General features: G+C 34.8%; 3 protein-coding genes and 2 non-coding genes across 8 annotated transcripts; 2 read left to right on the top strand and 3 right to left on the bottom strand.

Moving 5' to 3' along the window:
* The first annotated feature begins 1,550 nt into the window (after nt 1–1,550).
* LOC110922987 lies at nt 1,551–7,503 on the top strand. Its single transcript, XM_022167187.2, has 10 exons — nt 1,551–1,762; nt 1,866–1,950; nt 3,357–3,433; nt 3,508–3,608; nt 3,715–3,781; nt 3,889–3,994; nt 4,853–5,019; nt 5,628–5,861; nt 5,945–6,058; nt 7,225–7,503. The coding sequence occupies exons 1-10, from the start codon at nt 1,685–1,687 to the stop codon at nt 7,282–7,284; spliced, it is 1,089 nt and encodes a 362-aa protein (XP_022022879.1). The 5' UTR covers nt 1,551–1,684; the 3' UTR covers nt 7,285–7,503.
* A 298-nt stretch (nt 7,504–7,801) lies between these two features.
* Nucleotides 7,802–13,131, bottom strand: LOC110922972 (meiotic recombination protein SPO11-2). 4 transcript variants are annotated; one of them, XM_022167168.2, is made up of 11 exons: nt 12,962–13,127; nt 12,801–12,884; nt 11,627–11,756; nt 11,400–11,537; nt 10,698–10,786; nt 10,498–10,626; nt 10,336–10,430; nt 9,586–9,648; nt 9,398–9,474; nt 8,242–8,369; nt 7,802–8,146 (listed from the first exon to the last, which is right to left on the bottom strand). In XM_022167168.2, exons 1-11 carry the CDS (start codon nt 13,037–13,039, stop codon nt 8,012–8,014), a joined length of 1,146 nt encoding a protein of 381 aa, XP_022022860.1. In that variant the 5' UTR covers nt 13,040–13,127; the 3' UTR covers nt 7,802–8,011. The 4 variants fall into 4 exon arrangements, with proteins under 4 accessions (XP_022022860.1, XP_035842605.1, XP_022022867.1 ...); XM_022167175.2 differs by having other exon boundaries at nt 7,966–8,146; nt 10,336–10,415; nt 12,962–13,130; XM_035986712.1 differs by lacking the exon at nt 9,586–9,648 and having other exon boundaries at nt 7,945–8,146; nt 10,336–10,415; nt 12,962–13,131.
* Nucleotides 13,132–15,679: 2,548 nt separating this feature from the next.
* Nucleotides 15,680–15,760, bottom strand: TRNAL-AAG. The gene has a single exon. It is a non-coding gene; the product is annotated as a tRNA-Leu (tRNA).
* Nucleotides 15,761–17,307: 1,547 nt separating this feature from the next.
* On the top strand, nt 17,308–17,380 carry TRNAA-AGC. Its single transcript has one exon. It is a non-coding gene; the product is annotated as a tRNA-Ala (tRNA).
* A 2,481-nt stretch (nt 17,381–19,861) lies between these two features.
* LOC110922963 (MICOS complex subunit mic25a) lies at nt 19,862–23,669 on the bottom strand. Its single transcript, XM_022167158.2, has 2 exons — nt 23,585–23,669; nt 19,862–20,608 (listed from the first exon to the last, which is right to left on the bottom strand). Exon 2 carries the CDS (start codon nt 20,588–20,590, stop codon nt 20,051–20,053), a length of 540 nt encoding a protein of 179 aa, XP_022022850.1. The 5' UTR covers nt 20,591–20,608; nt 23,585–23,669; the 3' UTR covers nt 19,862–20,050.
* Nucleotides 23,670–27,648: the final 3,979 nt, after the last annotated feature.

Here is a 27,648-nt window from a genome sequence, read left to right as displayed (position 1 = left end):
ACCAAACTGCACCCGTAACCGTAAAAATCAAGCCGAATTGTGAATTCGGTTTTCAATTCGGTTCCTAACCGTATTCAAATTGTGAATTTAGTTTCTAGATTGGTTATCGGTTCCACATATCTTGTTTATTCGGATAACTGAACAAAACCTCTTAGTAAATTGGTTCGGTTGGACACATTTTACATTTTTAATTAGAATCGTTTAAAAAAACCGAATAACGCTAATGTCCAAACACCCATTAAACGGGGAGGAGGAAAGCAAAAACCCTTTCTTTTTAGAGTTAACTGCCATTTTCGTCCCTGTGGTTTGGTCACTTTGGCCATTTCAGTCCATTTTTCAAAAATGCGCCATTTTCCTCCCCGACGTTCTGGAAAGGTGCCATTTCAGTCCAAAAATCATAACCCAGTTAAGTCGGTTTGTTAATAAGGACTGATTGTGTAAATTTGTAACATAAAGGACCATTTAAGTAAAATGTATAAATATTAATATAATTATAAAATATAATATATATATTTATATAATGTATACATATATATATACAAATCAGACGAGAGAGGGAGAGGGTGAACCGGAACCGGAGCTCCGGTGGTCACCACCGCCGCCGCCGGAACCACCACCATCAACGTCATCATCGTCATCAGACGAGAGAGGGAGAAAGTCGGAGAGAGGGAGAGAGATAACGACGAGAGAGAGAGAGGGGGAGAGAAGGAGGCGGGAGAGAGAACCGACGACGGTGGGGGTGCCGTTTTTCCGGTGAGTTGCAGGCGGCAGCAGTGGTGATGAAGGTCTGATGATGATGATGAAGATCGCGATGATGATGGTGAGTATACATATATATATATATATGTATATATATAATGTATACAATGTAAGTATCTATAGAAAACCCACTTTAATTTAGAAAACCCGGGAAACTCAAAGCTCCCGATGTTTTTTTTCTTGAAAAAATTTACACATTGTTACATACATGTTTTTAAGGGTTTTGGGCAAAAAAAATCAAAAAAGCGCCGAGTAGATATTTAAAAAAAAAATAAACAAGTTTTGGTGTAACACATGTTACAAATATGTTAGATGAATGTAACATGTGTTACACCAAAACTTGTTTATTTTTTTTTAAAATATCTACTCGGCGCTTTTTGATTTTTTTTGCCCAAAACCCTTAAAAACATGTATATAACATGTGTAAATTTTTTCAAGAAAAAAAAAACATCGGGAGCTTTGAGTTTCCCGGGTTTTCTAAATTAAAGTGGGTTTTCTATACATCCCTCCCCAATGTATACATATATATATATATATATTATATATTTTATAATTATATTAATATTTATACATTTTACTTAAATGGTCCTTTATGTTACAAATTCACACAATCAGCCCTTATTAACAAACCGACTTAACTGGGTTATGTTTTTTGGACTGAAATGGCACCTTTCCAGAACGTCAGGGAGGAAAATGACGCATTTTTGAAAAATGGACTGAAATGGCCAAAGTGACCAAAACCACAGGGACGAAAATGGCAGTTAACTCTTCTTTTTAAGTTTTGGAGAAGGGCAACGACGTCGTATCAAACTCCAATATTTTCACACCCATTTTTAAACAGGAAGAATACCCACATCTAAAACCCTTTCTGCTTGCCGCCGCCGCCGTCGTCCTCCTCGAGCAACCAGTTGACGGCGGAGCAACCATGGCAGCTCCGGAAGCTCCTCTCTGTTATGTCGGCGTGGCCCGAAAGTCCGCCGCTTTCCGCCTCATGAAACAAATGGTTAGTTTTATGTTCATTATTTGCTTTCATCTTAACCCTTATTTGATCTGGAAACTTTAATGTTGATTATAAGATTTTGTTTGATTGATGGGTTGTGTTGTAGGGATGGGAAGAAGGTGAAGGGCTTGGGAAGGAGAAACAAGGGATTAAAGGTCATGTTAGGGTTTCCAACAAACAAGACACTGTTGGTAAGATTATTAATTTCTAATTAATCTATGTTTTATTGTTAAATGATTGTTTTATGTTTTAGGCTAATAGAATTATTAGTAATTTGATCTTAAGGCAAAGTGTGATTAGTCAGTTAGTTTGTTGAAAGGAGGTTAGTGGGAAACACTTAAATGTGTTGAATGTATTTGAGGGTAGACATTCTTCACAATTCGGTATCTTTATAGACGAAGGGTGTTTGATTTGTCGTATATATCGCACACTATGCAGTTATAGCAGTCCAAAATCATATAGCGGTCAAGGTCCGCTATATGATATATAGGTTATAGCGGTGGTATAACAGTAACTTTTATATCATGCATAATTTATGTATTTATATATATACATATACATAAATAGAAAAAGTGTATCGTACGTTTTGTCTTAACCTACGAAACGTACGCAATGACAAATTTGCATGTTATAACAAAGGTCGCATGTTGTAAAAATTTGAAGATCGCATGTTCAAAAGAAAAAAAACAAATCGCATGTTTATAAAAAAAAACAATTTTGCCTGTTAATTAGAAAAAAATCGCATGTTGGTTCAAAAAACCAAACTCGCATGTTATAAAGTTTTTTTCGCACGTTGATACTGAATCTCGTACGCTTCATACTTTAAGGCATTTTGTACAATAACCGGCCTCTACATAAATATATATTTGAAAATATTTATAGTAATATCAAACTTCATAGTAACATCATGCAAAATATTAGTAGGAACCACCAACGAATTAGGAACCACCAGCGAATTAGGATTTAAGAAGTGGAAGTCCAGCGATTTCTAGATTTACGCTTAATTTTGTTGACTGATGAAGAACCCGCGTCCGGCAAATGAAGACTTTAGGCCTCAATTTAGGTTTAATTTAGGTTTCGCCCTTTAGTTTTCGGTATATTTCAAACAAAAAGTTGATTAATTTGGGCTTTTGGGATGAAATAAATAAAACGTTAAAAGCAGTACTACGACCGCTGTACGGGTTTCAGAATAGCGGCCTTTAGCACCGCTAATAGCGGAACCGCTATAGGGGACCGCTATTTGAACCGGTATGAGATCGTATATCCGCTAAGCGCTATAGCAGTGCTATAGCACGCCATTGACTGTATAGATCGCACACTCACTCACTCACTTAGGGATCCACCATTGTTGGTTAGATTTGTCTTATCATTTTAAGTAGTACATGAGTGGCTCTGAGACCATTTGTAAATTGTAACATTTGACCCCTCATACCAAAAGATATATTCTGTTTTGCCCATTGATAGCTTAGAGTTTGTTTTTAATTGCCCGAGTGGATACTTCTTAAGGTCACCGATATTTCTCCTACTTAAGCATTGATTGTACTTGACGGCAAACTATAGTACCCAGTTTGATCTTTATTTAAATTTTAAAATGCAGGTATCGGTTTGGACAAGCCGAATGCATGGGCATTTGATACAACACAGTTCGATGGTATACTTAAAAAACTGAAAGTGGTAAGTGACTTAGGTTTTTACTTATGTTTGTTTTTTAATCCCATTGCTTTTAACAAAATCCCGATCTTTAACAGCAAGCAACAACAGTCATTGAACAAGATGACGATGACCTAGAGACCGATTCTCCAAAAAAAGATGGTAAAACAACCGTCAAGGCTACCCGACCCCAAGGAAGGTTTGTACTAGTTACATATAAATATATATATTTATATAAATAGTAATTAATAGTTTATATAATTTTAGTTAGTAATTTCATCAGACGTATATTCATGTGTTACTAGATACAAGAGAAGAGAGAAAGGGAAGCATGTTCGTTCTTATTCAGCTAAGGATCTTGAAGGAATCCTTGTACGTTCTCTGCAAATGTTGTTTTTCTAAATTCTACATTTTTTTTTTCAATCTTTATATACGGATTTGTCTCATGATTATGTTTTCGTGTATCGACTTCTTTTCAGGTCAAAAAAGTTGAGGATAATACAGAACCTGAGCCCGAGCCTTTCTCTTATCAGGATGGAGATTTGGATATGGTAGAGGCAGAAAGCAACACTGTTAGTTTGAAAGGTAAGATGCATATAATTTTTATCAATGTTCCTTCCCCAATATATCATAAACACGTGAGAAATACCGTGGACCAAAATCGGTGTTATCACTAAGGATGTAAACGAGCTTACTCAACTCGTGAGTACATTTTTAAGCTTGAGCTCGGATCGTTACATATATTTATTTATTGTTATATAGATTTCTAATTTTATTTTGTATACATAATTCATATTATTTACTTCTCTTTTATCATAATTATATATATACAGTAGTTTTCATTATGATTTTATATGTATATTCATCATCATCATCATCATCATACTCAGGAAATCCCACCAATAGCAAAGCTAAGGTAGGGTCTAAGGAGGGTAAGATGTAGACAGCTTTACCTCTACCCCGTTGGAATAGAGAGGCTGCTTCCAGTGAGACCCCCGGCTCGATAGTAGTTTTGCATCAAGCCTTGGACGTAAGGCACATAACACTCATCAATCGGGACAAAGACCGATTAGTGTGTGTACCCTTTTGTCTTTCGGCTATCAACGCCACTACATGATGCATGATTAACCGTTCGCCGCTTTTAACATTATTTTCACGAAATTAGTAAAATAACGTTAAAATTAGTGCAATTTCACTTTTGCCCCCCTAAGAGCCCACACATATATACATTATATGCACACAGCGCCTTATTCAAGCTTGATATATGAAGCTCAAGCTCGTTTAAAGTCAACTCGATTCGCGTTTTTAGCGAGCCGATCTCGAGTAGCTCACAAGTTGCTCTGTTTTTTATCACCACTTTTAGATAATTACTAACGGTAAAGAGATAAGAAAAAAAATGAAATTATGCTATAAAGAACATTGTAACAGCTAAATATGGACCAGGTCTTTCTCCGGATTGGTGGGGCTATAAATACGGATTTGTTTCCGGAGGTTTTCTTGGTGCTCAATCCAGGAGAAAGAAGACTAGCCTAACTGAAGATGATCAAAATTGTAATAAGAGGACTGCGTTTTACGAGGAGGATCAAGAGAATCTTTACAAACTTGTGCAAGTATGTATCTTATATATTACTGTCTTTATTTGCCTTTCCCGTTTTTCTCGTTCTTGTTTGGTCTTGTATAGGACTATAGGGTTGCAAACGAACCGAACGAACACGAACAAGCTTGTTCGTGTTCGTTTGTTAAGAAATGTACGTGTTCGTGAACTGTTCATCAACACTTACCGAACAAAGATTTTATGTTCGTATTCGTGTTCGTTTGGTTTGTTAATTTTAGGCTCCGTTGATGTTCACAAATGGAAACAAATGTACACAAACAAACGTTCATGAACATTATATCTATAATACACCGACACTTATTAAATATTTTATTTGTCGGAATTTTGAAGTATTTAAATAAAATATAAAAACTAAATATACTAATGAACAATCGAACATAAACGGACACGTTACCGAACGTTCACGAACATAAATGAACGCACGCGGCCTCTGTTCATGTTTGTTCTTTTTATACATGTACGAAATTTCTTGTTCGTGTTCGGTTGTTTAATAAACGAACGAACACAAACGAACGGGTCACGAACACGTTTGGTTCGTTTGTAGCCCTAGTTTTGTATCAAAAAAGTGGATTTTTTACTGTTTGATAATGGCGTTTCTTGCAGGACAAGGCAACTTCTGGAAAACAGGGACTTGGGATCAAGGACCAACCAAGAAAAGTAGCAGGTGTGCGGTTCCAAGGGAAAAGAACATCTTTTAGTGATGATGAGGGAGATGAATCCGAGGCTGAAGAATGTCATCCTTCACCAAAACGAAAATTTGATGACATCCAAGACTCACAAAAGAACTTGGAGTCAAGACCGAAGCTAAAGAAGTTGTGCAAAAAGCTTCTTTGTCAAGTATGTGATATTAATTGAATAATTAATTTTAAAAGGTTCTTGCGATGTTCTCGTTTGTGCTGATTATTAAATTATCGTTGCAGGTACCTGAGAAGTCGTTAAAACTTAAACAACTCAAAGTTCTCGTCGACGAACATTGTTCTATTCTCTCTGACTTCTCTTCAAAAAAGGATGCTCTTGCATTCTTGAAAAAGAAGGTAAGGCCGTATGCATTTATCCCGTCTTTTTTTTTTACAGTTTTGAATTCTAACTAGCGAGTCTTCTAAAAAATTGTAGTGACTAGTGAATCTTCAAAAAACATTTCGAACCCGTTAATTAACTGAAGATTGTATGCAACAAAGCGGTCCGGGTTACGAGCTGACTTTTTATTTATTTGTCGGTTTCGGTATGGTCCGGTCTGATCTAGAGCCCACGAGTACCCCTCCCTATTGTCATAGATTGCCATAAGGCTTTTTTGTTTTATTTTATGTTATATTACTTTGTAAAATGCCAATTTCATACATAGTTGTCGATAGTGAATAGCGACAAATAGCGACGGGACGGCTATTTTATAAATAGCGATTACACTAGAAAAAGATTCTTGAAAATTTTTATATGTATATTACATCAAAATACCCTTGTATATATGCTATTTTACATGTATATTTAACAAAAACTAATAGTTAGTAGCAAAAGTTTAGGACTTATATGTTGGGTGTGTGAATGAAAGTCTCAAAAGGTGGTAAATACTTTGTCCCACATTGGTGTGTGAACAAAGTTAGTGGTTGTTTATAAGGTAAAGTCTTTACTACTCCATTGTAGCTTTATGACATGTTTTACCACAAGTCCTACCCGCGCGCCGGGGGGGGGGGGGTGCAAAAAATGAGTTTCTGAACTGGTCGATTCGCTACAAAGCGCGCTATAGCGGTCGCTATAGCCGCTATTAACAACTATGATTTCATACAAAGGTTTGTTTTTTCTTATTTGGATCCAAAAAGTTTGGAATCTTGCCTTTTTCATCCGGCTCGTTAACTCCATCCATTTTTTCTCCCTTAAGGGCAGGGGTATTTTCGTCTTTTTTGTTATTTGGATCCAAAAGGTAACGAGCCGGATGAAAAAGGCAAGATTCCAAACGTTATGGCTTCAGATGCGAAAACACAAACCTTTGTACGAAATTCGCAAAACAGGCTAAACCACAGGGACGACAATGGCATTTTACTCTACAAACTCTATTACTCAAGACATAAACTTTGGTTGCCTGTTAAATTATGATTAGAATATGATATTGGTAGCTAGCTAACCGATGAACGTTATTAATGTGATGAAATTAGTACTTTTGCTTCACATTAGCTCCATTTTGATACTATTGATTTTGTGACTGCAGCTTGAAGGCAGTGGAACGTTTACTGTAGACAGAAAGAAAGTCTGTCTCTCTTCAAAATGAGGACACATTTTTGCTGCACGTCGAGGGGAAAGTCTGCTTCAATGCCAGATTATATTGTTATATGTATTTGATAGTATGATAAAAACAACTGATTATTACTTTTTAAGGTTTTTAACCAATTTTATGAGGGTTGTATTTAAAGGCCATGTTAGTGACTTAGTGCGACTTTTCTTCTACCTGGTTTTTAAACGTTTACTACGATAAAGATCTTTTATTTCATATTTTGTGTTGCTAGATAACATTCGGCTTTCGGGAAGTATAGAGATGTGCAAAATTACCCTCTAGTAATGTCGAAAAAAGGCGGATATCGGTCAAGGCCCGATATTTGAGATATCGGTAATACGGTGAGATATCGGTAATTTTAATATCATTTTGAATTTATATATATAGCAATATAACACTAACAATTCAGTATACTTTTCTACTATTAACAAACTAATTTTTTGCAACTTGTAAAACACTAACAACTGTAGCAAGTAGGAACTGATTAAGACTTAAACACTAATATTAGCAATAAGAAGAAAGACGGATAATAGAACTAAGAAGAAAGGTACTAATGTCGGGAAAATCAGTGATATATCGGTCTGATATCGGCGATAATATCAGTACCGGTATTTTGTATCCATATCTCACCAAGGGACCGATATATCTGTGATATATTGGCGATATTAACTACATAGCTCAAGTACACTAGTTAAGTCCGTTGGAGAGCGACTTGTAGTTGGTACTAAATATAATCGACTTGCACGATTTTATTTGCCAAGTATTTCCCTAAGAAATCATACCCATGGAAGTATAGAGCTTCAATTTCTGCTTTCTTGCCACTCTGAACCATTACTGCCAACTCTTCTTTATAGTTATCCTATCAAATTGATTTTCTACTCAGACTTCAACTCTTTTTTTTTAATTAATAAAATTCATGGCGATGCTATCTTATGCTGGGTTTTAGAAGCTTACCTGCAATATTTCAGAAGAAGTCAAGCTTTTGGCAATTTGCAGATCTTTTGGCTTCAGTGGAATGAAAGATTCTTCTGGTATTGCAGCCAAATCATCTTTCCTTAACCCCAACCACTTGATATTGCAAGCTGATTAATTAAATAAATGATTTTTTTGGTTATCAGGTTAGCTATATAATGGACTAAGTGGAGAACTAAATTTAATGATCTTTGCTGAATTTACATTTAGTCATATTTGGATAGTTCATTTCAGAACTCTAAATAACTACAGAACTTTCAGAACTCCTAATAAACAATCATTTTATATATAAGTTTTTGTATTTAGGATCTTTTTATCATCTATTATATGTATTTCTTTAATTACATTCATGTTAAAGTAGTTTATATATGTTTAATTGCCAAAATTATATATATGTGTCATAACTAATTACATATATGTAAAAAAACTAGTTTACATATGTGTAATTATAAAATTACATATAAAAATGATAAAATTACTCTTAACATGTATGTAATTGTAAAAATACACATAATAAATGATAAAATTATCCTAAACATTAAAATATATAAATATAAAGATTGTTTATTATGAGTTCTGCGAGTTCTGTAAATATTTATGGTTCTAAAATGATCCTGGTCCTATTATTATATTATTTATAATCTCGTAGATGATAGATAATTGGGTTTTATAACTATCCAAACCTAAACAAGTCGGCTGGTTCGATATTTATACAGTTATGTCTTGATGGTTTGGTCGTTTAGTCGTTTCTATTGTTTTTTAGACATTTTGAAGTATGTAGCTACACATATGCTTTATCTTCATGAACCTAGTTTTTTTTATATTTTTGATACCAGCTAACGAAGAAAGAATTAGTTTAAAGTTTAAACCGTTAAAATCGGACGGTTTGATAGACCCACTCAACTATGCCTCTTCGGTTTGTTGTTTTCCGTAACTTAAGTTAGCTTTTTAGCTAACAATTGTCGTAAAATTTGGTCAAATCAGACAATGAACACCCCTACTTGATTACGTGTCGATGCCTACACATAAAAATGTTACTAAATGTCTAAATATCACAGCTATCTGGTGACGAATTCGAGTAACTAGAAGCTTAAATCTGCCTAGATATCTAACAGAAAACAAGGAACAGGAGTATTACCATATCTGTATGCTTCTAGTCCCATTCCAATGCTTCCATATTTGAAGGTGCAGAGAATAGCCAATCCAGCTGGATTCCTGAATAGCATACAATAAACAATTAAACAAATACACGTGGCATTTAATAAGTGAGATCATGTTTCTAAGTTCCCAAAAGTCAACCAGAAATTCCTGTACTTGGTTACTTACCAGTCAACAAGTCCTAAAATTTTAATATCAGGAAATGTTCGACTCATACGATGAAGAAGAAACCTATATGAATAACCAACAACTTGAGTTAACAGAAGTAGGCCTGTAAACGAACCGAACGTTCATGAACTGTTCGTAAACTTGTTCGGCAGGAAGTTTGTTTGAACGAACATGAACACAATTTTTGTTCATTTAATTAAACGAATGAACATGAACACATGTTTTCTTCATTCAGTTATGTACATGAACGTCCGTTTATGTTTGTTCATTTGTGTTGGTTTATTTAAATTTGTTTATCTTCATTTCAATTTAAATACATAAATAGCTATATTTATATAAATATTAAGTATAAAAGAAACTTTCTATCTTCTTATATAAATATGTCCGTTTATGTTTTGTAAAAAATGAGTTTTTCAATAGAATTTATCGTAATTGATCACTAATTTATATAAAAAATTACTTTATGTCCGTTTATGTTTTGTAAATTGTGTTCATTTATGTTTCTTCTTGTGTTGTTTATTGTTTGTTAAATTATGATCGTTTAAGTTTGTTTCTCTATGTTCGTTTACGTTCGTGAACCGTTCTTTTAGATTTTAAACGAACGAACATAAACAAACATGCCCATTTTCTTAATAAACAAACCTGAACAAAAAAATGTGTTCGATTATATGTTCGTGTTCGTGTGATTCATTTACAGGCCTAAACAGAAGCTATTATTCTACTGGTTGAACACTTGCAAGTAAATTCTACCTTGTAGCAAGATCAGGGTATCCTTTAGCAGTGATGAGAATACATGGAATTTGATTGAACACGCGATCCTCAGCCAATCGCTGAAATATCGCATGCTAAACATGACACACGTCAGTAATTCTTTTACAATATCAAAAAATAAAGATTCATATAAACATATACCTTCTCGATAACAAAGATATAACGGGCATCTGTCTTCATTGTCAGTTTTTCTAACAAGTTCAGGTCACCAGAAATAGCATAACCGGAAGACCCACATGTGGTGCAGTCAACAATCTCTTGGTCAGGTTCCTAAGTATCCGAATTTGTTCTTGTTAACAATAAAATTCTTATTTAAAGTTTTAAACCGTCTAATTTTGTACCTGCAACAATAAACGGCCAGCAACGGCTCCTCTACTAGATGCCATGACTCCAAGGCTAAAGCGGCTGCATCGAAGCAATGCTACAACGTCTAGTTTGCATTTTATGTAATCAGGTGATCAGAAAAAGTAAACATATGGTCTCTAAGCATCTAAACACTAGTGAATCTGAACAGGACATGTTTAACATGTTTATCACGCGTCTTACATGACACAACATGTTTAAAACCATTAATGTAACCGGTCCTGTAACACAAATGACATGACACATTTACCATGATTAAATTAAAGTAGTTAAGTAACACGAGTGGCACAACACGTTCAACACGATTATTGACACGATTTTACTAAACAAGGTTAAGATGTATTAAGACACAAATGACATGAAAAAATAAAAGTTACCAAAAATTGCAACCCACTAAAAAATTATTTGGAAAACAATGTTGGTTCGATACACGGGCCATAAATGTGCAATGTTGATCCATTAACCTATTTAACACGTTAAGTTAAACGTGTTATGTATGATAAAAGAGTTGAACCCGTTTAGACATGCTTTAATCGTGTCATTAATGTGTCAATGAGTTAATGACCTAACCTCGTTACCCTAAACATTAACTCATTTAACTTCGTGTCTAATTATGTCGTGTTACAAGTTTCCAGCCCTAATATCATGTGACATAGAAAGAAGAAGAAGAAGGGTTTGACCTTGGATTGTTTGATTGACCTGTACTTGAGAAGGGAAATAATCTGGTGACACACAAAGCAACTTGTAAAACAATTCTCTCTGGGTTACCCTCTTTTCCTTAACTAAAATCTCGTAGCACATCTCCATCATCTTCCACACTAATTCACATAAACATAGATAGTAACTAGTAAGCAAACTTTTCGAGTGTTTGCGTTGATCTATATGCTGATGGAGACTTCAAATATACCTCTCATGAAGGATTTAGTAGTGTTCTCTCTCATCAAAGATCTTGTGCAGAATGAACGTGACAGAAAAATCCATGAATCTTCAGTTAACAGTCCATGATTCACTCTGCTATTACTTTTCTTACGGTTGATCTGTTTCATTCACATCAACAATCGATCATCAACACTAGTTTGTGAACAAACATTGCTAAATTGTAACATGCAAGCAGTCCTGATTCATCTTAGTTTGTCTAAATTGCAGTAGAAAGCGAATTCACACAATCAAAAAATAGGTGCATTGCTACTTAATACACATAAACCTCGTGATGATAAGAGCACCGAATCGCAAACCAATTTGCCAGAAAATTTGTTCTCAAATTCCAAGTGGTGATCATATAGCAAAATTCATTTCAATTGTAACATTTCAACCTAACCGGACAGAAATTTTATCCAAACTATACACGATTCTATGTTAAACTCACACGAACTGTAGCTTATTAGTAACTGAAATTTCAGGAGCATGATATAAAACATTATACTAATTTTCAGAATATATAGACACAAATCAGCATCAAATGTCAATATTTAAATTCAAACGGTAGATCTGTTTCATTGACAGCCGCAATCAATCATCTACACTAGTTTTCTCAAAAAAAACATTGCCAATTTGTGTCCTGATTCATAATTTCACATTACTTTTGTCTCGGTTGCAGTAGAAACCGAATCCACAATCTACAAACAGTTTCATTCCTACTCAATATACATAAACCTTATGAAAATAACATCAATGAATCAAACTAATTGTCAGAATTCCGTTCTCAAATTCTAATTGATAATCATATACTAAACTAACTCCACCAATCGGCCAGAAGTTTTATTCAAACTATAAATGGTTTTATGTTAAATTCACATGAACTATAGCTTATTCGTAACTGAAATCTCCAGATCATGATATGAACAATCATACTAAATTTCTGAAAATCATGAAACAAATCAATTTGTAACGTTTCAACCTAATCCGACAGAAAGTTTATTCAAACTATAACTGATTCTACGTTAAATTCACACGAACTGTAGCTTATTCGTAACTGAAATCTCCAGATCATGATACAAAACAATCATACTAAATCTCAAAAAATCACGAAACAAATCAGCATCAAAAGTCAAAATCAAATTCAAAAGGTGAAGAACACAAACCATAGGTAAGATCGAGATCGCTGGAGTTGAAGAATTCAAAACCTTGAGGAAATTAAGGACCGCTACTTCGATTCTAGATCGAACCTGATCGATCATACGATTCGAAACATAATTGAAAAAAATAAGCGAAATTTCATTGAATTGGAAGAACAGTTGAGTACCTCGAGAGGCGGAAGAATATCGGCGTACGAGAGGTGTTGCTCCGTGAAGAAGACGGTGGATCTCCGTAAGTCCGCCATTGTTGCACAACTGCTTTTGGCGCGAAAGTTTGTTTCTCTAAATATTTTGAAAATGCATCTTTTGATTTTCTTTAGTTTACACCCTTTGAATATTATTGTGGGGTAGTTGATTTAGAAGCAAATATATGTTTTAAATAATTTTATCATATGTTTTAAAGAATCGTACACTCCTCGAAATTAACCGTGAAGAGACGATCAAAAGCCCATAGTTGAGGGTGATAAAATCCAATAACCCTTCAACAAATAAAAAAACACGAGCTTTAATCACCCCATCGATTTGTCTGATTTTGTCATGTGGCTTTATCCTTCCATTTTAACCCTTTTAGGTGGTTTAGCTGAAAGTATATACCACTCCCGCATTGGGACACTTTAACTACCCGAAAACAAAAAGTTTCAACTTAAAACTCAAAAATTTACTTCTTTTTTCTTTCCAAATCCATAATTTTTCAATTCGTTTCCTTTGTCCCAATTTCGTCGTTATAATAATCTATACTTTCTAATAAAAGAATCCATTGGTGTACACGTGTCCTCACCAAATCTCTCATCCCAAAGGTTTTTCGGCTCAAACTATATGTTGACCCGTCTTAAAAAGCTTGCGGATCTAACCCGCACCAGAAACGTTTATACGGATCCTAGAAATCATCAAATATATGCTATAGAAAGATAAAAAAAAATATATATATATTTCAACTTCCTCACAAAATTAATCATATGTTATCTTAATGGAATATATTTGGCATACAACTAAATCAACAGTTGAACACACTACCTATATTGAAAACGGTTTTGGTAATATGACATTTGTTTAGATTTCAGTGGTGTGCTAAAACTGTAGAGGCCAACAAAACCGAAACAGGAGCGTTTGCGTAACCGACTATAGTCAGCTGGTTCATGGTTACCCTTTTTTATAAATCCAAGGGTAAATTACACTTCTCGTCCTTTATGTTTATACCGGATTGCAATAGATGACCTTTAACTTCAATAATTACAGTCACTGTCCTTTATTTGGAAAACTCGTTACACATTTCGTCCTTTATTACTAACCAGGTTAAAAAATTCAGTTAACTCTGGTCATGTGCACCTCAGATGAGGGCATTTCTGTCTATTCAGACTTGTTTCTTTTTCCTTTATGAAACTCCTCTTTCTCAAACTAACTCCTCAACTCAGACTCCTATCTCTTTCTTAGACGGTGTACACCACCACTGCCATCCCCACCCTCACACAACTAGCACCCTATATAAGATCAAGCCCTAAACCCTACCATCTAGAAACCCTAAACCCGAATCTGAATGACGAAACCAAATTGAGCCCATGTTTAACCTAAATCAGAACCATACCGTCAAATATGGGTCGCCTGAGAGCCTAACCGGACTGAAGTCGTGGGCTAGATACCAAATCGAGCACATGTTTAACCTACATCAGAACCATAACTACCAAATCGAGCCCATGATCTCGTTAGATACCCTAGATTTGTGAATTGGACTGAAGTCGCCGGATCTGGACTGAATTCGCTGGATTCTGGAGGATCGGCTACTTTAGGTACGATGTATGTAAAATCAAAACGTGTTGATTTTCCAGAGGAGTTCCGGTGAGTTGTTTTTGTGCGGTGGTGGTTTTTAGAGGGGTTTTTGTTTTTGTAATGTTTTCAAGCCATTTTCATGTAGGTGCTTCTGTAGGTAAGAAAGAGGGTCAAGTGCGATGGTGGGTTGGTGGTGCTGTGTAGGTTACTGTTAAGTGGTAGTGGTGTTGTTATTTGGTGTAGATGCATACAAAAAAAGACAATAAGTGATTGTGTATGATGAATTTATATCTTCAAGGTTGCAGTAGTTCAGATCTTCAAAGTTGCAGGTGAAACAGAAGTGAGAGGGGCTAGGTAGGTAGAGAGAGAGAGAGATGGGATGAGAAGAGAGACTTTCTGTTAATGTTTTGTATAAATATATATTGTTAATATAATAGATAAAATTACTAACATAACCTCTTGTGCAAGTCAGATATCATAATTAACTTAAATTTTTAACCTGGTTAGTGTTAAAGGCCGAAATGTGTAACGAGTTTTCCAAATAAAGGACTGTGACTGTAATTATTGAAGTTAAAGGTTATCTATTGCAATCCGGTATAAACATAAAGGACGAAAAGTGTAATTTACCCTAAATCCAAATTTCAGTTATTTGTAGTGTAAGAAATTGGAACCAAAGAGGATGTGCCTAAGGGTGTAAACGAGCCAGGCCGAGTCCAAGCCCGAGTTCGAGCTCGGCTCGGTTCGAGCCTACTTATTTGAGCTCGAGTTCGGCTCACGAGTTAAAGCCAAAACTCGATATCGGCTCGAGCTATTTTGAGAACAATCTCAAACAAACTAAAAGCTCGGCTCGCCAATGTTATTATCATCAGTATTATTATATTATATATATATAAAAAGTAAATTTTTTTGGGCTCGTTTAGACTCGCGAGCCTAAACGAGCTTTGTATTTTAGGCTTGAGCTCGGGGTCGTTATAGCTCGACTCGTTCGGGCTTTTAACCGAGTCAATAACGATTAGCTATACAGGTGATAAGTTACTTGGTTTTAGTTAGAAACTGGTAATGAATTCAAAATAAATAAACGGCTTGGCTTGGTCTGGAACCAAAATGAAAGAAAATTTAAATGTTGAGAGTGGGATTTGAACCCACGCCCTTTCGGACCAGAACCTTAATCTGGCGCCTTAGACCAACTCGGCCATCTCAACATTTGATTATTTGACCATTAGTTGTATATAAAATCCATATTCTGTATTTCCACAAATTTAAACCAACCATGAACGAAGCCTAACTAACATATCAGAATTACACAGGTGTTACATAATTCCAAAATCGCTAAAGAATTTATCGATATGAAAAAATCAAGAACACCAACCAACATAATCGAACTTGAATCTTGCTAACTAAACTCTAGACTTCTTTCAACAAAATCAAGCAACTAAAACAGATTCGGGTCATTCACCTGTCACTTAAATCAACTCATCTATGTTGTTTGTTGTTTCCTGTATGATGTCTAACAACTTAAATAAGAAAGGTATGCGATTTTAACTTCAAAACGACGTCGAACCTTAAACAACCTACCATTCATGATTCACCAATCAAAATCACGAAATTAGAAGTGCAGAGCTAAACTCCAAAATTCGCTGAACTAATCAGTGTGATGTACGAATACGAAAGCAATTAAAAAGAAGAAATCATAAAGTTTAACAAAAATGAAACGTGGGATTTCGGTCAATGCTAGTAAAATATTAGCATTTGGTACAGCAACCGAAAGACAAACACCAAATAGTAAAATCATAATATTGACATATTTTGCATCAATTAGATACCACAAAAACGATACGAGTAATAGTTCTAATAGTATTGGTACCGTTAATAGTTTTGTTCGGTCGGAGTCGATGTGGTACCAATATTATTGGGACGGTATCAATTCGGTTCATCACGGTACTGTTACGGTACTGACACTAAAAGATACTCTATACCGTTACCGAAGTTGTTCGGACAGTATCAATTCGATTTGTCACGATGAAGAACAGAATAACCAATTATATTTGACCCATTCGTTTTCGAACAAAATTTTTATTGAAACCTAGATAAAAATAAGAACGTCGCAAAAGAATAATAATAAAATAACGAAAGGGGTAAACGAAGTGAATATATGAAAAATAACTAAAATAAAGAGTAAAATGCACGGATAGTCCCTGTGGTTTGATAAAATTTCATCTTTAGTCCTTAACTTTTCAGAATTACACTCTTAGTCCCTGTGGTTTGACAAGTTGTTACTTGTATAGTCCCTAAAGCGGATGAAGGTTACTCGGATAGTCCCTGTTGTTTGACAAGTTGTTACTCGGATAGTCCCTGTGGTTTGACAAGTTGTTACTCGGATAGTCCTTGTCATTTCACACCCAGTTAACCAGAAAAACCAACCCCCATCCGCTTTGGGGACTATCCAAGTAACAACTTGTCAAACCACAGGGACTAAAAGTGTAATTTTGAAAAGTTAAGGACTAAAAGTGAAATTTCACTAAACCACAGGGACTATCTATGCATTTTACTCCTAAAATAAATGTAAGGTAGCTTTGATAACATATATACATAGATTACCACTCACAAAGCTAGTTTGTAGGAAGATGGTTTAGTTTCTTATTTTTCTAACATTTCCCGGAAACAAAATGATACAATTTCTGAACGGTTTAAATAATAATAAACAGATCCAGTTCCTAAGTAAGTATTTTATTTTATTTTCAAGCATAAAGGGGATGTAGCTCAGATGGTAGAGCGCTCGCTTAGCATGCGAGAGGTACGGGGATCGATACCCCGCATCTCCATTTTATTTTGTTTTGTTTTTAATTGTCTCTTTATTGAATTAGTAACCTTGTTTTGTTTTTAATTGTCTCTTTATTGAATTAGTAACCAATAAAATTTTGGTCAAATGCTCGTTAAATATTTTAAAAGAATATTTAGTTTGGTAATTTGACCAATTTCGTACCAAATATAGCTATAACCATGTTCGAAGGTGATTTACAAACGATTTCATTCACAGAATCAACTAAAGAAATGTTATAGTATTTTAAAATGTATTAAGAGTAAATTACTGTTTTGGCCCATGTGATTTAGCTAGTGTAACCATTTCAGTCAAAAAAAATATTTTGACATATCAAACCTCAATGTTGCATTTTATAACGATTTAGGCCCCTGACACTAACTTTGTTACTTTTTGCAGTTAAGTGTAAGGGTAATTAGGTCATTATATACTTTAGGGTTTGTTTTTTTTTTTTTTTATAATTAGAGTAAATTGCCAAAATCGTTCCTGAGGTTTGGACACGTTTGTCAGTTTCATCCAAAATAATTTTTTTGTACCATATTGCCAATCACTTTTTGGCTAATTTGTCATTTTCATCCAAACGACAAACTCTTTTGCCAAAATCGTCCCTGAGGTTTCAGATTTTTTGCCATTTTGATCCAAATATATGCCAGAAAATTAACCTAAATTAGACGTTTAGATGAAAATGGCAAAAATTCTCGAAAGTGAAGGGCGAATGGTACAAAAAAGTTGTTTTGGATGAAACTAACAAACATGTCAAACCTCAAGGACGATTTTGGCAATTTATTCTTATAATTACGAAGTTCTTTTAATATTTAATAGATTATTAATGCAATTACTCAATTTTTTAATTTATTTAGTTATTTTCACGATTATTATTTAAAAAAATTACGTTTTAAATATACACATAAATATGTATTTTCTTTAACCGTTTGTTTCTTTTTTACAAATATCGTTTTTAAAATCATTTGTTTTTTAACCTTTTTTTTAACCGTCTATCGTTTTTTAAATTGTTCCTTTTTAAACTAGTTGTTTTCTTTATGCCGTTCTTTTTAAATTTCTTTTGTCTTTTAAAGTTTTTTAAACAATTCATTTTATACCGTTCTTTTTAAAATCGTTTGTTTTTTAAACTTTTTGAACAAATCACATTTTTTAAGTCGTTCATTATGTGTATAAAAACAAAAGAAATGGAAGATTTGAAAAAAAAAGGTGAATTATTCTAATAAAAAGTTTGCAAAAGATCGTTCATTTCTCAACTTTTTTTAGAATGGTCTATCTTTTTTCAAATCTTCCATTTGTTTGTTCAAAATTCGTTATATTTTTAACCTTTCGCTTATTAAATTCGTGTGTTTTTTAAAACCTTACAACTGTTAACTAATTTTTGTAAGGTTTTGTTTTTTTATAAATGTCGTTTTTTATAATCTTTGTTTTTAAACCACTCGTTCGTTTAAAATCGATCGTTTTGAAATTCTTTCGATTTTTGAAGTCGTTCATTTTTTGAAGTTCTTTTTACCTAATGGCTATAAGTAAATTGAATACAAAGTTTCAAACGATTTTAAAAACGTTTCTAAAAGGAAATGTTTAAAAGGAGACGCTTTCAAAAATGAACGACTTAAAATAAACAAATTGTTTAAAAAAGTTAAAAAACGGTATAGAATGAAATGTTTAAAAAAAACTTTAAAGGACAAACGAATTTAAAAAGAACGATATTAAAAACAAAGGGTTTAAAAAGGATTAATGAAAATGCATATTTATTTGTATATTTAAAACATATTTTGTTAAAAAATAACCGTGAAAATAACTAAATAATAAAAAAAACTTGAGTAACTGTATTAATAGTCTTTTAAATATTATTTGTAATGATTAAAAAAACAGCCCCTAAGATATGTAATGACATAATTACCATTATACTTAACTCCAAAAGAGTAACAAAGTTAGTGTCGGGGGGCCAAAACCGTTATAAAATGCAACATCAGGGTCTAATCGTCAAAAGATTTCTTTTTAGGTTGAAAGGGTTAAACTGGCTAAACCACATGAATCAAAACAGTAATTTACTCAAATATTAATTTAATTCAATTTAAAAAGAAAAAGATCTCTACTTGTTTTGAAATTGAAACCTCAAGTTTGATGGAGGATAATCTTTAACTCAAGACCTCCAGTACAGATGAATACAATTTGAATATAGTTTAACCTCAAGTGTGATTCAATTTAAAGAGTATGACAGATTAGACACCAATTTTGTAGATTAATTAGAGACCATGGTCACTAATTTTGTAGATTAGTGACCAAAAGGCAGTAGTCGGCTGGTCGCTAAGTTCGACAAAAACAATAAAAACCGGACCATAAATACAAATTCGTCTACACCCCTCCCATGCAAACCACAACTATTTACAATTCTACGAGTGTATAAATGTCGGTTTGAAAAAAAAAAAAAAAAAAAAAAAAAAAAAAAAAAAAAAAAAAAAAAAAAAACTCTTCTAACATCTTTGAGAACATAGCACCAAAAATGGATACATAAACCAACAAAAGTCAACAGTATATCACAATAATGACCCAACAAAACTTGCATACAATTCACAGATTGTATTCCAGTAATTCAACTCATCCTCTAGAGCAATGTTGAATTATTCCACATTGTCTAGTTAAAACTAGCAAAATCTCGTATCAAAACGTTTTATTTATTTGACGGGCTGACTTGCTGTCGTATAGTGCGAACACAATCAGCAAAGTTCTTGACCAAATTACTGCATTTCAACGGGTCCTTAGTGTTTTCTCTGTAGCAATCCAAGCAAGCGTTTAAATCATCCGAACACGGCATAGGTTTTGGCTCCGGAAGTTTAAACTCTTTATCATGAAGCTCTTTCGCCTTTTGCGTCACTTCGACCACCATCTCATCTTCTTTCTTTTCCACTTTCTCCAAAACCCTTTCGCTTTCCCGAAGGACAGACCGGATGGCGTCCAGCTCAGCATTAGCAGGCGGTGCAGGTGGCGGAATTGGGAGGTACATTGGCGGCCATCCAGCGGCAGGGTGCACAGGTTTTAGCGTTTGGGAGTCGTCGTTGAAGTTGTTCTGGTTGGTGGGTTGAATATGGTTTTGTTGGGGCGGTTTTGGTGTCTTGGGTTTCGGTTTTCGTTTCTTCTTCACTTTGTCGGTGTCGGCAGCTAGCTGTTTGACTAAGTTGGTACTTATTTGAATGGTGAATGCATCATCCATGGTGTTTGAGACTGCTTCCTGAAATGATTTACACATTTTGCAGATAAGTTTCAGAACTTTACACATTTGAGTCTTTGACCCGTTTCAGATCATACATATTAACACTAATCGACCCATTTTTAGCTTAACTACTCAAAATTACCACCTAGACTTTAGAAATCAGTAAAAAAACTTACGTTAATCAGAAAGCCTTTCTTTTCAACATTCCATACACATGCATTTTACAGTGGAAGTTGACAGCAAACCGTAAAAAAATGAGAAAAATAAGATAAATAGCAACAAATAGCGATAAGGTACCTATATGCTACATAGCGAATAGCGACAAATAGCGATAAGGTACCTATATGCTACATAGCAAATAGCGATAAATAGCGGGCGGCTATTTTATAAATAGCTATACACTAGAACTTTTTTTTAATATGTATGTTATATCAAAATACCCTGGTATATATGCTACTTTACATGTATATTTAACAAAAACCTAAAATCTAACTATTTTATAGCTATATTTAATTGCTATTTATATTTAAAAAAAATACATAAATAAAGTGTCGCTATTCTCACCATCCATCGCTACAACCCAAATAGCAACGACACTGGACCTATATGCTACATAGCGCGCTATAGAGATCGCTATTGACAGCTATGCGCTCGCTATGAACGCTATTAGCAACTATGGTCATACGCGCAGTCAAACACCTTGCGCCCATTAAGGTGCACACACTCAAATTGCAAAATTCTTACCAATTTCTGCAAAAAAACCAGGTATGAAACAATATAAAATGGCATAAAAGAAGCCTAAACAGTTTAAACAGCTAAAAATGGCCTGTTTATACCGTGCGCCTTGCTTATTCTCGCTTTTTAAGCACCTTGCACCTGGGCGCCTTCGACTATTATGGCCGCATGTACTCATGGTTTTAAAAAACGGCTGAGGCGTGCGCCTCGAGGCGCGCCTCAAGGCGAAACGCCCAAAAAACGACTCTGAGGCGCGCCTCAGGGGGTTTCTAGTGTACATGCGCCTCAAAGAGGCTGAGGCGCTAAAAAGGCTGCGCCTCAGGTGCGCCTCAGGTGCGCCTCAGGGGTTTCTGATAATTGTTTTTGATGTTTTTGACTTTTTATGTCAATTTCAAGCAACTTATGTCTTTTTTATGTGTGTTTTTGATGATTTTGATGAATTTGATGATGAATTTAGTTAGTATTATTATTTTATAAGAGATACAATTTTATATTTATTTTTTTTAATTCCGCCTCGGGCTTACGCCTCGGTTCGCCTCGAGGCTTACGCCTCGTGAGGCGAAGGGAAAACGCCTCGAAACTCGTTTCCGTTTTTTTAAACCTTGCATGTACTTACTTAAGTTCTGAATGTCCAACCACCCCTAGTGTAAATGGACTCCTATACTTCAAAATGATACAACCTCAGTACCATCATTTATCCTATAGCTCTACACCTCAGTACCATTATTTATTCTATAACCCTACCTTCAGTGGCGGAACTAGCCCAAAAGGTTAGGGGTATCCTAATTTTTATTTTTAGGATCAGGGGTATCCTTTATATAACAAAAACGAAGTCGAGTGGTATTTTTACACTACCGAAATGGAGTTAAGGGGTATTTTTACACTACGTAGACAGGGTTGAGGGGTAGCCTGTGCTACCCCTGGTAACCCTTTAAGTCCGCCACTGCCTACGTTCTTCATAATCAGCCACTTGAAACCACACTGTACATTACAACACACAAAGCTTTGTCGCGATTAATCGCTAGTCGGAGGTTCATCCAATAATTTTCATCTAATTGCCCAATTAATCGCTAGGTGGTCAAATCCAGTCTCTAGCGATTTTGGCTAAAACCAGTAAGTTCCAGCAAAAACCTGTAAATTTCGGCAATTAATCCTATCTACTTCAAAATATGGGTCAAAGAAGGTGTTAAAACATGTCTACTTAAAAATTACACATAAAAATGTGTGTATATACATATAAACCTGAAAATTACATATAAAATCCCAATCTGATTAATCGCTAGTCAGTCTCCCACCTGCCGACCAGCACCTAGCGATTCTTACAACACTGTACATCCCATAGTTAACCTTATACTAAGATACCCAACAATATTTCGACCTTCCTTAGTTCTATTATATTAAAGTAATGACATATCTCATTCATGGGTAACTAGTCACCAAGCACACTACTACATCTCTGACCTCTTGGACCGTCCGTAAAGGTGCGGTATATACCGCCGGAATGCTTGATCGCGTCCCATAGCGCCCGGCCACATCGCTACGGCCGGCGCTATGGATTGGTTTTGTTGTCTCCGCGCGAAATACATAACGCTGCACAATGTCCCCCCCCCCCCCCCACCCCACATATACATACATATGTATGTATAATTGAAGGGGTTATATAACCCCCTTACCACTACACCCTCTTGTGATATAAAGCCCCGTAAAGCCCCCCTCTTGCACTTTTTGCCACTTGTCGCATAACGCCCCCTAAGGAGCTTTATGACTACACATGGCCTTATAATTACTCTGTTAAAGCTGCAGTTCATATAATTCTGTTGGTTCTACTTTTCATGTATATAAAATGCTAGCTAATCAAAGCAGTAGTTAACGACATCATTAGCAAAGAATGCTATAAACAATCTACTTTAGTAATAAAGGATCAAAGATACAAACATATTAAAATTACTGAAGAAACCAATCTTCAACTCAATAAAAAAGAAGAAATGTTATCAAAGAAATCTTTTCAAGTCTCAGAAACAATAAGGAAACTTGTGATTTATTTATCCTTTTTACAATAATAAATCAAATGTGGGGAGTTTACTATTCAAAGATATATTATGGTTAACCTAGCAGCATTATATAGACGCAGACAATAATCGAAATACATCTAAGAAATACAAATTGTTAATGAAACCCTATGTTCGATAATCAAATTCAACTTATATTGAGGTAATTAGGAGTATACAAATGCGGATCGATTAGGTATAACATCTTTACCTCGTCGCTTGCGAGAGGGGAAAACTTGGAACCCAAAATTTGTAAATATCGAGCAACAAGTTTCTTCTTTGTTCTACTAAATAAATAAATTTGGTATTTTTTTAAGGATGGAAAAAATAATTAAGACTTACGGGTATACACAAATCCGGAGCATTTGAGACAGGTATACTCGATGCCCGACGGGTAGATACTCGTCAAATACCCGACAGGTAATAGGCTAGGTATAAGACAAGATTTGACAACCAGGTATAGGTATGAGATTAGTCATACCCGACCCATTGACATCCCTTGTAATTTTATCTCTTTGAATACGTTTCCTAGGCTACTGGGTATGGCATGATGTTTTGGGTAGGGTCGTAAACGAACCGAACGTTTAGCGAACAGTCGGCGGGAAGTTCGTTTATGTCCGTTTGTTTAATAAACAAACATGAATAGAGGTCTCGTTCGTTTAATAAATGAACGAACATGAAGAAGAAATTTCGTTCGATTTGTTAAATGAACAAATATAAATAGAGGTCTTATTCATTTAATTGTGTATGTGAACATTCGTTTATTTGCCTTCGTTTATGTTCGTTTGTTTGTGTTTTAATTAAAAATTTAAATATTTTCATCTATTTTATCTATGCTTTTTATATTATTTAATTTTTATTTATTTTCTTACCTTAACAATTAAACTAGAAAACCCTATTTCCACCTTCTTTATGCACCATTCCCCTTTCCTTTCTCATTATTTATATTGACGAATACGACTGACATCCGTTCCACAATCAGAGTTTCAAGTTCCAGTGCTACTCTCTTACTCTCTGGGCCATCCACCTTTAGCATTCGTCGCATTCGCTAAATTTATTTGTGTTTTGTAAACCGTTCGTGAACACACTCATTTTCTTAATGAATGAACACAAACATAAAATCTCGTCCGGTAAGTGCTCATGAATCGTTGTGAACACATTTATTTCCTTAACGAATGGATTGCCATGTGGGACATGGTTTACGTGATACACCGCCTCCCTCCTCAAACCATGGTGGTTCGCATGGTTTAATCCATGGCAACCACAACCCTCTTTCAATTAATTATGGGATTTTAATTGGTGGGGGATAATAGTTAGGTCATGGTCCACATCATATACAGTGGTGAATTAGGTTAGATTGATGAATGAGGGTGGGGTGACATGACACTGACGTAAACGGTTCTTAACGCCATATATAGCCTTATATTAAAAATACTAATTTATATTGTGTAAAGTGGAATTTTGCGTTTCTCTAGTTATGTGAAAAACATAGGTTGAGCCTCCAATCTTAAAAAATAATCACTTGAACCCCTTTGGTTTAATATTTCTACCACCCGAAACCCTGTTGGTAACAAATATGGCTTTTTTGTTTAAAAACGGTGAAAAGACTTACAGGCCCCGTTTAGTTTAGTTTATCTTTTCAATACGAGTCCCTTCTGTTAATCCAATCCATTTCCATCCGAAATCAAATTACAAACACTACTCGTTACCACTCTAACACCCTCTAACACTGTAATCTAATCAAGTCCCAGTCGATAATCAAACCGAATAGAAAGTTGAAGAAAAGAATTTAGATCGAATAACTCTCAATCTTATTAATCAGCAAATAACTCAAAACTGATTACCTTATCTTAATCTTAATCACAACTTTGATCAGGTTATAAAGAAGATAACTTGGTTACAATTAGAGTAGGACTCAACTTCCTAGTTAGATAATCAGGGGAGGAGCTAGTGCACTAGAAGGGGTAGCACGGCCTACCCCTCAACCCCGTCTCCGTATCGTTTTCGTAATGTAAAAGAAAAATAAAAAAATCTGGTTTTATGCAAAGGATACTCCTAATCCCAAAAAAATAAATAAATTAGGGATACCCCTGATTTTTTGGGCTAGCTCCGCCGCCACTATGGATAATAGAATAAACCCCCATGTTTATCTAACTAATCTATTAAATATTAAATCTAACTCATTTAATTTATCTCTAATTAACTTAACCAAATAACTCACTAATCCATAACTCGGTTTAGTTCGGTCCAGCCTGTCTCATACGCTCGAGTACGGGAATGAAGTCCAACATATAATTACCGCTCTCTAACACGCCTCAAATTACAAACATAACTACTTATCTATGCATGTAGTCATCTGTGATCTGTAATGTTATGTTCACAGCTTGACTTGCATGTATTCAGTGTGTTCCTTCAATATTTAACCAATCTAATCAACCACATGTATAGTACCCTCTTGCACTATAAAAATTCCACATTTTCTAAGCAGTTCAATATTCATTGTTTGGATATTAAATCTGCATTGCATTATGAAGAAAAAATCTAGTGTTTATTTTTTTGTAAATGAATGAAATCAGACTCGAATAAGATGTGTAAGCTAACCAATTGTACATGATGTCCAATACTTAAAAGGCCCAATTTGTACCCACCTATTCAAAATATTAATCAACCCATGACCCAATCCAAAGTGTTTTCTTTTGTTGAGAATTGTACAAAGCCTCTTATGTGTGTGTCAATGAGTTCGAAACAATTGTTGTGAAGTACAAGACAATCAACACTAAGGCTATAGGGTGTGGTTGGAGCCCATAAGGGGCTTTATCACATCCCTCTTTAACTTGCATGGTGTGGATAAAGCCTCCTATTAATAAAAAAAAAAAGATTTCAATGGGTGAATTTACATGGGCCCCACCTGATAAAGCCCTTCGAGCTCGTTACCATGATGGAGCCCCATCAATGGCGCCCCTTCTTAAATTGATGGGTGTGGGTGTATAGCGCCGGGGGCGCTAGAGAGTGTGACGTGACGAGGGTGGCGCCCCCACACCCTCCAACCTAATTAATTTCATAACCAAAACACTTTCAATGATGATTGTTGATACTTTTAAACAACACTTAATGATTATAACCTAAGGGTTTTTTTTTTTTTTTTTTTTTTTTTTTTTTTTTTTTTATATAAATCTCGTTCTAGGTTAAAACTGATCAATTATGCACTTGTCGCTCTTACATGAAAAAAACACTAATGTGTGATGTCACGAATTATTACACCACTTCCAACACTTGATTACATATCAAAATTATTTGATTTATTACCTATTTATGTCAAAAAATTATATGAAAAAATTATAAAGAAGTGTGTTACAAAATAGATGAGAAGTTTCTATTAGTCCAAGTGCATTCTCTTCAAACTAGGTGTAGATCTTCTCCTTATTCTTTTCTTGAACACCTAAACATCACCAAGGAACACCCAAGATCATGCGTTCCTCCTTCGAGTCAAGCTCCAAATGGGGTATTGACAAAATTCCCCTCCTCCGAGTCTTCTCTTTATTCAATTGCTTTTTATTTCCTATTTTTGAGTGTTTTTATTAATAAAATATAAACTATAGAAGCGTTGATGCAAAAAACTCAAATGCATCAAATATAAATATAAATTCATAAAACGGAAATATATACTGGTATAGGGTCTTAAAACTTTCTATTATTATTTGATTGATGCTTTTGTCGTTCTCTCCATTGATGCTTGTTTATTTTCTTGTAAAATCTTGTAATATAGTATTTGAAATAGCTAAGTTACTGATTTTAAATGTGTATTATAAGTATCTTGTTTTTGTTTAACAAAAATTGTCGGTGTTGACCGATGCTTTGATGAAGTTTGGATAGAAGAAAAGCTAGGCATTAGGGGCGAAACATGGGAATAGGTAGGTAACAAGCCGGCCCCGAGAATTCATATACCTTGTTCGAGCTCGAAAAACCGTGCCCTTATGCCTTAATGAAATTGGGTATTGTGCTCACTAAAGGTCTAAACCTAATGCCAATGGGCTAATAACTAATCTAAACCGTAAAATTAGTTTTGTAAGGGGGACTATGTTGGTTTTTGTATGGGTATACCCTATTAATTTATTTATTTTTACATATATATATATATATATCGGAGTTTTTTTTAAAAATAACGTACCCTTCGAAATGACGGGCCCTGGCCGGTGGTCCTCCCCGCCCACCTTCAGGGCCGGCCATGGTAGGTAAGACCATAGGGTATGGTTTGGCTAGTCCTTTTGGGGACTA

The sequence above is a fragment of the Helianthus annuus genome, chromosome 2, assembly GCF_002127325.2.
Source record: "Helianthus annuus cultivar XRQ/B chromosome 2, HanXRQr2.0-SUNRISE, whole genome shotgun sequence".
In the NCBI taxonomy this organism is placed as follows: domain Eukaryota; kingdom Viridiplantae; phylum Streptophyta; class Magnoliopsida; order Asterales; family Asteraceae; genus Helianthus; species Helianthus annuus.
The sequence above is the reverse complement of the archived record's forward strand: the minus strand, read 5'-3'. Positions and strand labels throughout refer to the sequence as shown.